The following is a 13,163-nucleotide window of genomic DNA, read 5'->3' as shown; positions in this document are numbered from 1 at the left end:
TCTCCCTCTTTCTTTCCTATTTTTTTTTTCTTTTCTTTTCTTTTCTTTTCTTTTCTTTACAACATAATATTCGTCAACTGTATTCACATATATTTCCTCTGCTTCAGAGCTTTCCATTTTTTATTTTTTTTTTTTGGGTTTTTTCGGTTTTTTTTTTTTTTTTTTGGAGAAAAAAAAGAAAAAAATAAATGACTCACGCCCGTTGTTTGTGAAAGAATTCTTCCGGTGTTTACGAGTATACATTAGCTACGTGTTATTTTGCGTGTCTGTATATATGCATGTGTATTTTTTTTTAATGTACCCGATCTCCACGATCGCACGTTTTGTATATCTAAGAAATTTACAGTAATCAATAATGATGACTCCTTAGGGGGCTGCAACTTGTGCGCCACATTAAATGAAAGAAAGAGACCGAACTTTCTTTTAAAGCAACCTTTCTCTTTCTCCCTCCTTCCCTTCCTCTCTCTCTCTCTCTCTCTCTTCTTTTTGAAATTGTATTTCATTACGTTGATCTCTCTAATTCCTTAATAAAATTATTATCATTGTACATATAAGTATATACTTAAATTAGCTTGTCCTATCTGTTATTATATCATATACATATAATATATAATATATATGTGTATATATAATATTTATATAGATCAGTTATCAATTAAAAATTAGTAGTACCTATAGGTTCATCATCACAGCTAAATTTTTTCATCGTCACTATATCGATCATTCGATCGATAAGCTTTCATCGTTCGTGGCTTTCTTCCTTAAACAACAAATTGCAAAAATGTCACATGACTCTTTTAAGAGATCTCTCTCTCTCTCTCTTTCTCTCTCTCTCTTTAAACAATTATCGATTTCTTTAAACTTTCTTCTTTTTTGTTTTTTTTTGTTTTTTTTTTGTTTTTTTTTGTTTTTTTTTTTTTTTTATTGTTATTTTTTGTCGTGCCTACTACAGCACACATTTATATTCTTTCGAACCGAGCCTGGCACCCTTTCTTTTCTCTTATGAAACAGAAACTCACGTGCTACTTTCTACCACCAATCACGAGAATCCAATTGCATCGTCTTTTATTAAACTCTCTCTCTCTTTTTCTCTTTCTTCTCTTCTCTCACTCTTTTTTTTGATTCTACCCTTTTTTTTTCTTTTTCTCTACAGAGATCCGTTTTAAGATAGTCACGTTCGCTGCTCTCGACCGAAACTGGAACGAAACGTTGACTCTTTTCTATCTTTTTCTTTCCTTTGTTCTGCGTACGAAAAGGCAAAAATGCATATACATACATACATACGCGAGTCAATATGTACACCAATTTCTTTTTTACAAATACGTTTATACACGTTTCAATCAAAATTACAATTTATCTTCTCTCTGTCTCTCTCTCTCTCTCTCTCTCTCTCTCTCTCTCTCTCTCTCTCTCTCTCTCTCTCTCTCTCTCTCTCTATCTCTATCTCCCTTCTTCCGCGATATCGTATATGTACATTCATGCGCGAAATATATATATTATTTTTAAAGACGAAGCTACATACATATATACATATACGTATATAGATACATATATATGTATACCGGTAGAACGCGCGCGCCATTTTTTTTGTTGCAATACTCATAGGACGGCAGTGTTTCAATTCGATTTATTCGTAAGAGGCCCTTTTTTTATTTCTAGATTAGAAACGGGCACGTGATTGATATACAAGTGGTGTGCTATTATGTTCCGATTCGAAAAACTTACGCGAACTCGGACTCTGGTCCGTTAATTCGAGGCGATTTTCTTTCATTAGTTATTTTTTTAAATATTATAGGAGAATAACGGTATTATTTCACTGGATGGATAATCGTATATAGTAGAGAAGTGACATCACACGCACACGCACACGAAGGAAAGGAATGATTTTGCAAGACAAAAAAAAATCTCCTTTCCTTTCCTTCGTCAGAATATTTGTCATAAGTCACTGTAATTCGAAAACTTCCTTTTTCCGTTCAATTTGAAATAAAACGATATGAAATTAATATTATAAATGAAAATATAAAAAGGAAGAAAGAAAAAATGAAAGAAAAAATGAAAGAAAAAAGAAATATTAAATTGGGCCGCGTTCGCGCAGCTTTTCCCCCTCTCGTTACGCATCACCATCATCATCAATATTAATATCAAGATCATCATCAATATTAATATCAAGATCATCATCATTATGATCATTATTATTATTATTATTTCATTCATTTCGTTCGAACGTTCACTTTTCAAACGAGTACGTATTTATTTTCTGTCGAGAGCAGCACGTATGCTTTTAGTTTATAATGACTATCTTTTTTCTTTTTCTTCACTCTTATTTCTTTTTTTTTTTCTTTTCTTTTCTTTTCTCATCGAATTTTCACATCGATCATTTTCGGTTTTATAATTCGTTTCTATTTTTTTTTTCTTTTTCATTTTGCCTCTCTTTCTTTCTCTCTACATTCTTTATATCTCTTTAACTATTTTGTTCACGATGATAATAACAATTATATGTAGATTAAGTTTCCCGACTATATATAATAATTTTGATTTGAAAAGGAAGAAGATTGTTCCGTTTCGATCGATCTATCTAATTCAGAAAAGTGCGATAAAACAAACGATATAAAATAAAAAAAATATCAACCACGAGAAATCAATTGAGACGAAAGGAGAATTATTAAGAATCATAGGATTTTTCTATTGATTAAATTATATGTGAGAAAAATTTTCAAATATGGCATTAGTTTGAATTTGTTCGATTTTTATATCACTTAGTTTCGTGTTATTTTAAAAAATCATCGATCTTTTGTGTAAAAGACAATCGATTTCAAGGTAACGGTACTGTATTCAAATTTTTGTATATATTTACAATTGGCGTACGTGCGTGTGTGTGTGTGTGTGTGTATGTATGTGTGTGTAGTTAAGTAGGTTATATGACAAATTAGGAAAGTGTAAAAAAGGAACAAGTCCGATGCACTTTCTCTCAATTGCCTGCATTTGAAACTTCCATGCATTTTTTTCGCTTTCAAATCGTTGCGAGCCACCAATATATACATATACATATACATATACACATACATATACATACATATATATATATATATATATATAGCGTGTGTGTATAAATATTTGTATGTGTTATATTATATATCGAGAAAGAAAAAAGAGGAAGGATACGAAATTACACTCGATGGAAATCGATCGGCGACTAGTACGAATCAACTTTATCGATCTTACTTTGTATTAAAAAAAAAAAAAAAAAAAAAAAAAAAAGGGGGATAACGAATTAAAAAGAAAAAGAAATATATATGTATATATCTGAAGAGTAAGAAATGAGAATAAACCTCGACGATACCACTCTCTGATGCGTGATAATAAAGATACTATAGATACTAATTTAAAAACACTTCATCTTTACGAAATTAGACAAAAAATATGGAGAAAAATTAATAGAAAATTCAAAATTGCACACTTTTTAATACCTTTTATACCATTTCTTAATCTCTTTCACATTCATACTATACTTTCAATCCTTCATTTATACAATCCTCGATTCAACATTCGAAGACATAAGCAAACGACCATTCAATCTTCCAATATATTTTCGACAATACGTACATATTTATTTGGCAGCTCACACTAAACCTAATTGTAGTATATCAAAAATTAGAAGGAAAAAATAAAAAAAAAGAAAAAAAAAAAGAAAGAAAAAAAGAAAATATTACGGAGCAAAAAATCTCGAAAGAAGAAAAAGAAAAAGAAAAAAACAAAAATAAAAGAAGAAATCTATCATTACTGCTAATTGCGAACGTATTGCAGCGATATAGATACACGTCTACCTTTAAACTTAAAAAGAAAAAAAGGAAGACAAAAAAATAATTTTTTTCCCACGATATATTCATATGCTTAAAAATATTACGACAGAATTTTATCCAGTCCCAATAATTTAAATCATAATTTTCATCCTCATTTATTAAAGGAAAAGAAACCAAAAAGAAAAAAAAAAAAGATATATACTTATTTATATACAGAGATATAGAAAGAAAAACGTATAAGAAAATTGAAGAAAAAAAAAAAAAAAAAAAAAAAAAAAAAAAAAAAAAGAAAAAAAATTCAAGGAAGAAAAATAAAATTTGGATACGTTATATAAACGCATAACGATTTTTCTACGTAATATCATATATCTGTACCTCGTACATCGAAATATACGATTTACAAGGTAAGAAAAAATTTTCGTTTTATCGTCAAGCAATTATGTGCGTGTGTGTGTGTGTGTATTTGCGTATGTGTGTTTGCATTGGTACAACTTTCGATTGTTATTTCTCTGTCTACCGAACGTACGTATGCAACGCGATAAAATAGAAAAAAATGCATCCATAGGTTCGCGCTTAATTATTACATTCTCTTATTAGATATTTATAGAGAATAAAAAGGTAAACCGAAAGCGCGTGAATTCTATACAATTTCATCAGAATTTTTTTCATAACCTCGATGTCTTTCATTCTTATTTATTTTTAATAAATTAATAACAAATTTAAAGTTAGATTGAAACCGATCTTTTACACACTTTACAACACTGCGTTATTCAAAATAAAAAAAAAAGGAAAAAAAAAGGGAAGAAAGATAGAACACCGCCTACTTTCTTTTTCGTAATCGGACGTAGAAATTTTGTATTCCTTTAAAAAGCGTGTCGATTTGAACCAGCCAAAAAAAAAAAAGCATATGAGTTAATACTTTAAAGCGTTCACATTTGTCCAACGTTCGGGATAACGTATTGTGTTATTTTTTTTTTTTTTTCGATACTGACTTATCCAGATCCCTCATTAAATGTATGTATATATATATAATCTTTATCGTTCTAATTCTAATCTCGTTAATCCCGTCTCCCGTTCCCCATTTTGAAAATTCTCCTTACGAAACCTTATTCGCGTCATTTCGCGATAGCATTATCTATCAAAGTTCGAAAAAAATAAAAATATGCTTCGTGAAAAATAATAAACGTAAATGAAAAAAAGGAAGAAGAAAAAAAAAAAAGTAAGAAAAAACACAAAAAAGAAAAATTCTTTGATCGCTGATTAAAAAAAAATGATAAACATATACGTGAAATATAGCTTTTACGTATACGTTACCAGTTACATATACGAAGAAACAAAATATCCACGATAGTAAATTATTCGTTAAATGATCGAATATAATATTGTATATTTACTTTGACGACATAACGATTAATGATCAAAGAAAGATCCAAGAAATCGAATTTGAACGTGCTATTCGACCGTACTTTCGTGAATAAAGCTTCTTCGTATCGTAAAATGAAGCATACACGTAAGACGATTAAAAAGGAAAAGAATAGTTAATCTCTCTCTCTCTCTCTCCCTCTTTCTTTCTCTCTCTTTCTTTCTCTTTTTCTCTCTCTCTCTCTCTTACCTCCGTTCGTCCTTTTAGAAAGAACTGTGTTCGTGTATGTGTTTATTTGCGAACAATAGAAGAAAAAAAGGAGGACGACAAAACTTGAACTTTTGCATTGATTTCGAAGATAAAACTATCAAAATTTCGATCCTTTAGAAAAGAGAAATGAGCTTAAAAAAAAAAAAAAAAAAAAAAAAAAAAAAAAAAAACAAAAAAAAAAAATCAGAGCAGAGTACAGCTTCGCTCGTTTTTCTATTTTTCTTTTTAAATATATTCTTGTTCGTATATTTTCTCCATTCTCGATGCTTATAGTTCGTGCACGGAGAAAAATCATTATTTATATTATTTATGCGTTAAGAGGAGAAATATAGAACGTGTATGTGTGTGTGTGTGTATTTTCCCTGTGTGTGTAGCAATGTGTTTTTTCTTCACGTTCTCGAGTTAATCATATACGATAATCTAAAATACAATACGTTTATATCTTCATTGATGGCGTACAATAGAATCATTAAACGTTATTCATATAGATCGTCCACGTATGAAATTGTTTATTTTTTTTTCTTTTTCATTATTTTCCCGCTTTTATTCTTTTACGCGTCCTAGGAAACACGCTAAACTCGTCCGCATTTTATCAGATGAATCCTCAAGGCGAAGAAATATATATATTTCTAATTAGTCCGTATGTTCCACGTACACATTGTGTACATATATATACACACACACATATTTATACACGCGTAATTTATGTACATAAATGTGTGTATATGTGTATATATATACACATATACATACATATATATATTATATATATATATATATATAATAGAAAATTTTATTATCGTCCTCACAAATAAGAGAGGAGAGAGAGAACAAACGAATGGCCCGCACACAGCATTAGCAACGAGATAAACTTTCTCTTTCCATGCCTTAGAAGAAAGAAAGAAAGAGAAAGGAGAGAGAGAGAGAGAGAAAGAGAGAGAGAGAGAAAACGAGAGAGAAAGAGAGAGAGAGAAAAAGAGAGATATGTTTAAAATTTTTACATTTCTATCTCCCTCTCTTTCTCTTTAAATTTTCTCTTTCTCTCTCCTTCTTTTCCTTCTCTCCTTTACCATTATCATTTCTTTTATATTCACTTTCATCTCATCTCATCTCATCTCATCTCATCTCATCTCATCTCATCCCATCCCATCTCATCTAATCACATCTCATCGATAATTGTAACGCGGCGAAGCTCGCGTGCTTTTATGATACATCGTATAGAGATATATAACGTTACGATTTGTAGATAATATACATATTACACATACATACGCGGGATGCTGAGGAATTGTTAATAATAATAATAATAATAATAGTAATAATAGTAATAATAATAATAATAATAATAATAAATCGTCTCGTCTGTTTTTTCTTACTCACGGTTTTTAAACGATCAGCTCGAGGCCGCACGCGCGAACGTATTGTCCATAGCCCGATGAGGAGGAAGAAGGATGATGATGATGAAGATGATGATGATGATGATGATGGTAACGATGATGATGATGATGATAACGATGATTATGGTGATAACGTCGATGACGATGATGATGATGATATCGTAGTTGTCTCTCCCGCTGGGAGCCACGATAGATGACCGTCTCCGGCGGTCCGTGGATCTTTGGATATCAGGCTTGGACGTTGAGTATCATCTTAAGATGATTCGATATATCATTGTTATTTCTCCTTTCGGACCGCTGGCAACTATTGATGAGTCTGTTATTGGTCCAATGGCTTGGTGGTTTAGGTAGACTCGCAGGTGATGGTGGTTCCGAAAATTTGGCGCCAGCGTAAAAGCTATTAGTAGGGCTACCCCTTGGACTGCTGCTACTATCATATCGCAACGGCGAATTTCTTGAACTTTTACCGCTACATGGTGGACTGCAACTCAGTCTACCGGTGCTGTTGTTGTTGTTGTTATTGTTGATTCCATTTTTACCATAACGTCCTCCGCTGCTATGAAAGAACGGTGATGATTTCATCGAACTGCGATGATGCCTCTTTCCACCTGTGTTAGGTGAGCCCTGTCGCTCGACCTTGTCGTTCAACTTTGGTGCCGAATTCGTCATGATTTCAACGAGATGAGACGATGGTCTTTTTCTCTATCTATCTCTCTCTCTCTCTTTCTCTCTATCACTCTTCTACTTCTCTCGACCCGTCTAAGAAACGAATTATTATTTCTAATATATCACATTTATCGTAAATTATTTATTAAAACATTTACATATATATATATATATATATATATATATATATATATATATATACATATATACGTTTAAGAAAATGCATCAAACATGTTTCATTAATTATATAAAAATTATAAAAAAAAGATTTCTTATGAGAATAAAAAAATATACGATAATAAACGACATTAAAAGATGATGGAGAACATTTGAAAATAGGAACAAAGGTGTTTTACGAAAAATATAAGAGACCTCTCGAGAAAGATATTACCTGGATGATGAATAATAAAAAAGTATATACAAATTTATAAGGAGAAAAAAGGAGATAAAAAAAGGAAGAAAGAAAGAAAAATGGGGATGATAAAAGGGGGATTATAATATATACATATATATATATATATATAAAACTCACCGTTCTTAGTTTATCGCGGGTCGCTTCTCCTGAGGTGAAAGCAAGCAAGCAAGCAAGCAAGCAAGCGCAGGCAAGCTAGCTGGCGTCTCTCTCTTTCTCTCTCTCTCTCTCTCTCTGTCTTTCTCTTCTATAGCGTCCGTATCCAGCGATTTTTCTAACTGCGCAATAAGTTTGTATCCAGGGCAGAGGGGATAGGGGATCGGTCGGAGGGAACGCGCGGCGTACAAACGTGATGATGTGTTGTGATCTAGTATGTATAGTAGAATAGTGTAATAGTAATAGTAGTAGTAATGTTGTAGTAGTAGTAGTAGCAGTAGTGTTATGGCTGTTGTTGATGTTGGTAGTGGGGCACCCTGGGAAGCTTCCGTTTAGCGCGATGCTACCTCGGCCTGGTTGTTTCGAGTTCCTTGGCGGTCCTCCCTTTTCGCGTTCGTTGCGAATTTGGCCACATTCGGTGACCGTTGGTCACCTTTCGAGCAAAAACCTGACTTTTTTCTCTCAAAAACAGAATCCAATCAATCGGTGTAATGTACAAATTCACGCACAGCAGAGTCACAACCGACTATCTTTTTTTCTTTCTAGCTAGTTCCTCCGCCTTCTCTCTACTCTTTTCCGTCTTCTTTTCCTTCTCCTTCTACTCCGACTTCACTCCCACTTCCAAGAATTGCAGCTGGAGAAGCGAAAGATGGCGGATCCGACTTGTTTGTTTTTCACACGTCGCAACTCTCTCTCTCTCTCTCTCTCTCTCTCTCTCTCTTTCTCTCTCTGCCTGTCTGTCTTTCTTTCTCCACCCGATTGTGATATCTTAATAACCGTTGTTGACAATGAGACAAAGAAACAAAGACGACAACGTTTCTACGCACTGTACTCGTTCTTTTCTCACAAACTCCTCCTGCTCGTCCAAAACTTCGCGAAACTCTCGAAAGATATCGCGAAAAGACATATATCAGGGACAATCTCGTCGCCTAGCGGTTAATCAATATACGTATCGATCACGTAAAACGCGTCGATCGTTTTCTTTAAATTTCTTAACCCTCTTCAGGCGTTTTATCTCACAACGAACAACAACGACGACGACGATTCTCTCACGATCTCGTCGTAATCGTCGTTGATACGTGGTCTTGTCCCTCCGAATGTTTAAGATGTCCAAGGGAAAAAGTATGTCAAGTCTTTTATCTTTTTTTTTATTTTTTTTTTTTATTTTTTTTTTTATTTTTTTTTGTTTTTTTTGTTTTTTTTTTTTTGTTTTTTTTTTTGTTTTTTTTTTTTTTTTTTTTTTTTTTTTGAGTCCTTTCTCTTACGATGACGAAACACCACACCAAAATCTCGTTGGTCTTCACTATCTTACGATCTCGGTCTCTAACTTCGAATTTAAAAACAAAACTTTTCCGCCTACGCCTCTTTATACACCTCTTCTTTTTCTGTCTTGATTACGCGATATCCTATTCGGTTCGCTGCAAGCAATACTTGCCCTACACGCGCACAAACTATCCTCTCCCGGCGCTACTTCTTGCCTTTGTGACGGTAATAGAAGCCTGCACCGAGAAATCGTCAACGATGCCACTTCCCCACTATTAACTCGTTGACGAATGCATGAGGCGAATGCAAGTCACGTGATAAGGAACCACCAATCGTAGTAGCCGACCATCAAGCGTTTCCGGCGTCAATAAACATGCGCGTTCGCTAAAAGAGCTAAAAATTTTCTTAATGTTAAAATTTTTATATTAAAATTGTCTCTATCCCGTTTCTCTTCATTTTCTTCACTCGAAACTCTAATCAAACTTTCTACCTTATCATGAAATCGTTCGATTAGACGTCGCTGCTTTGTGTCGCTCTAACGATCCAAATATGCGATGGCGTTGATTGGTCGAACGACTAAGAGGCGCGACCACTCGTATCGCTTGATCGAAACCCACGAACGAGCACCTTTGTTCTCCTTATTTTAATGAGATTCACTTGGATTCGCTCAAAGTATTCATCGTACTACCAAAGACTTAGGAATAAAAGTACACATATGTATATCTACTTTTAATCATCGATATTCTCGACTCATCATCTTTCTTGTTATTTAACCTCTTCCGAATATAAAATATCGAAGAAAATCTTTTATAAAATCGAGACATTTTATAGATATTTCTCTTCGATCATCAAATAATAATATTAACAATTACGAATAATAATACCAACAATTCGTCTATTCGTTCTTTATTCTATAAAAAATATTTTTAAAATATGAAATCATTAATTATCATCAATATAATCTACGCAATTTATTTTAACCACTATCGATAAAAAAGTTTCTCTAATGAACGATAAGTGCTGCCATCTTCGATACACGTGATAGGTTCATTAGGTGACGTCAGTCGGCGAGGAAAGAGACAGATGCGAAGGTAAGCGAAGATAGGAAAAAGTAAGAGAGAGAGAGAGAGAGAGAGAGAGAGAGAGAGAGAGAAAGAAAGAAGGAGAATGTCCGATAAAAGGTGGTGCGTCGCGGAGGACGTTAGGAGGGAGAGCTTGAGTGCTTAAACGAGAGGGAGCTCGTAGAGTCTACGACGACATAGAGACAATCGAAGGGGGGTATTGTAAAAACGGAAGTTCCTTTGGATAGTTTTAGGATCTTAAACTTTTTCGGCGGGCGTAAAATTATCGTCGTTGTTACTGTGTCGTCGTTGTCGTTATCGTTATCGTTATTGTCGTCGTTGTCGTTGTCGTCGTCGTCGTTATCGTTGTCGTTGTTGTCGTTGTCGTCGTCGTCGTCGTCGTCATCGTCGTCATCGTCGTCGTGTCTGTTTTGCTTCTATTGCACGATTTCGCGACGATGGGCGGGGTCGGAGACGCGAGGTCGTGCCTCCTCCGGTCGAGTGAGAGACATGGAGCGACCTCAGTGTAACCAGTGGCTGAGCTGCACGAGCTGTTCGGCCATCGCCGACCATCGTCGTCGTTGTCGCCGTCGTCTTCGTCCTCGTCTTCGTCGTCGTCGTCGTCGTCGTCGTCGTCGTCGTCGACGTCGTCGTTATTGTTTTTGCGAAACAAACGAAAAATTCAGCTATGACGCCGATCCGAAAGCCCAGATTTTCTCGGTGAAAAAGAAGGTAGGAGATATCCCAGCCAACATTTACGACGCGCCATGCTCTCTTTTCTTCTTCCTCTTTTATCTATTTATCTATTTATCTGTCTGTCTGTCGTTTATCTATCTATCTATCTATCTATGTCTTCTTTCTCACACGTACATACTACATACATCCTACATAATAGCATATACACCTACATATTATATATACGCCACATACACGTATTCTCTTTGGTTCTATCCGTCTCTGTCTATCTGGCACGTCTCCCATATTCTCTCGCTCGCTTACTCGTAAGTAAGTAAGTAAGTAAGCAAGCAAGCACGTAAGCACGCATCGTCTTTATCCGGCATCGACGATGTGTCGTCTCTCAACTTTTTGGCAAACCTCGTGAAAGCGGCTTTCTCTCACGATGACCGGTTCCCTATATTATCCGTCAGTTTGTCCTTTCTTTCATCCTCCTTTTTCAATCGAAAACCCAAGTCAAGTAAATAATCTACTCTCTTTTCTTCTCTTTTCTTCCTTTCACGACGACCATAATGATCGCTCAAAAACATTTTTCATTTTCACTGACTCTTTAGAATCTGTGAGAAAGATAGTAGAAAGAAGAAAGGAAAGAGAGAGAGAGAGAGAGAGAGAGAGAGAGAGAGAGAGAGCGAGAGAGAGAAAGAAAAAAAAAGGAGGTTACATAGGATAGATGTCAGCATGCATTCGACGGTGCGGCACCTGTGAGTGCTGCACCTTTCGATTCTTCCTTGTTTTTCTTCTCCCCACTTCTAGCTCATCCCCACTACAAAGACCTAACCTCCTTCCTTCCTTCATTTCTTCCTTCCTTCCTTCCTTTGCCCCTCTCCCACACGTAAACACAATGTCACGCGCGCACTCGACTCCTCTCTCTCTCTCTCTCTCTCTCTCTCTCTCTCTCTCTCTACCCCATGCGTGTGTACGTGCGCGCGCGCACGTCGATCGTAGAAAACACACGACTTGTCTCGTAGAGCTCCGCACGCACGTGTCCTCGGTTTTAAATCGCGCTTTCCAACCTCCACCTCCTTCTCCTTCTCCTCTTGCTTCTTCTTCTCCTTCTCCTCCTCTTTGGTCTCCTCTTTGGTCTCCTCTTTTTCTTCCTTCCTCCTTCTCCTCCTTCCGTCCATTCTCCTCATCCCTCCTGCGACTATCTTCCTCTACACGGACTCGGGTTATCGTGCTTCACGCTCCGATCCACGAGAATCGGAGTCGAGACACCACGAATGGACGAGTCTTTCCAAGCGAGCCTTCTACAGTATAACTACTATTCTCCTCTCTTTCTTTTCTCTCTCTCCCCTCTTTCTCTTTGTCTTTCCTTCCCCTCTCCTATGTATATAGTATACCCTTTCTTTCTTATGGCTTTCAACATTTTTTTATTAGGAATTATCTCTTACGTCCATGCGAATGAAGATCATCTTAATCTACCAATTTGATCTCTCTCTTTCTCTCTCTCTCTCTCTCTCTCTCTCTCTCTCTTTCACGCTCTCTCTCTTCTCTCTTTCTTTCTTTCTTTTTTTTTTTTATATAATATTGGTATTATCGAAATAGATTTAAGAGATCCAGGGTACCCGTAGCAAACTACTACATACATACATACGTGAATATCGAATAATGATCAAAGTTTCATAAAACTAATGTATTCTCGTCGAGCTTACATCGACATTGCTCTCACTACAGGCAAGATCCTAGCTATAGCAACGGTGTTGCGATCGATTATACGTCTACTAGCTAGACTAGATATAGTAGATGTACGATAGCGAGCTTATCTTTATTGTGTGCCATGACATCGACTCTAATGTATGCGTATATGTGTATGTGTATAAAATTACGATTCTCTTCCAAATGATTCTCTTCTGATCTATATTATGATGAAAAAAAGTGCAATAATATCGGTGAAGTTATTTACTGGCTTTCTCGAAATCAAATTTTCGAGGTATTGAGCAACGTACATACGTAGGTAGATGTATACGTATATACGCAATATAACATAAGTAGTCGTACTTGAAAGAGCAAACTCCTTTGTTTAAGACTTTGTACCAGACT

The 13,163-nt window shown here is 35.3% G+C and overlaps 2 protein-coding genes across 3 annotated transcripts in view; one reads left to right on the top strand and one right to left on the bottom strand.

Moving 5' to 3' along the window:
• Positions 1–6,727: 6,727 nt before the first annotated feature.
• On the bottom strand, positions 6,728–9,563 carry LOC124948066 (proline-rich nuclear receptor coactivator 2-like). Its single transcript, XM_047491161.1, has 2 exons — positions 8,029–9,563; positions 6,728–7,589 (listed from the first exon to the last, which is right to left on the bottom strand). Exon 2 carries the CDS (start codon positions 7,497–7,499, stop codon positions 7,059–7,061), a length of 441 nt encoding a protein of 146 aa, XP_047347117.1. The 5' UTR covers positions 7,500–7,589; positions 8,029–9,563; the 3' UTR covers positions 6,728–7,058.
• Positions 9,564–10,533: 970 nt separating this feature from the next.
• Positions 10,534–13,163, top strand: part of LOC124948064 (E3 ubiquitin-protein ligase RNF38) — a 36,778-nt gene continuing 34,148 nt past the window's right edge. Inside the window, exon 1 of one of the 2 annotated variants that reach the window (XM_047491157.1) lies at positions 10,534–11,120. The gene's annotated coding sequence lies outside the window, so the exon portion shown is untranslated. The remainder of the gene's footprint in view (positions 11,121–13,163) is intronic. The other variant, XM_047491154.1, reaches the window with a different exon arrangement.

Source organism: Vespa velutina, chromosome 3, assembly GCF_912470025.1.
Source record: "Vespa velutina chromosome 3, iVesVel2.1, whole genome shotgun sequence".
Lineage (NCBI taxonomy): Eukaryota > Metazoa > Arthropoda > Insecta > Hymenoptera > Vespidae > Vespa > Vespa velutina.
This window is presented reverse-complemented; position numbering and strand designations above follow the sequence as displayed.

What these genes read in the sequence shown, in the direction of transcription:
- LOC124948066 (XM_047491161.1), bottom strand. Translation starts at nt 7,499, where the DNA reads ATGACGAATTCGGCACCAAAGTTGAACGACAAGGTCGAGCGACAGGGC.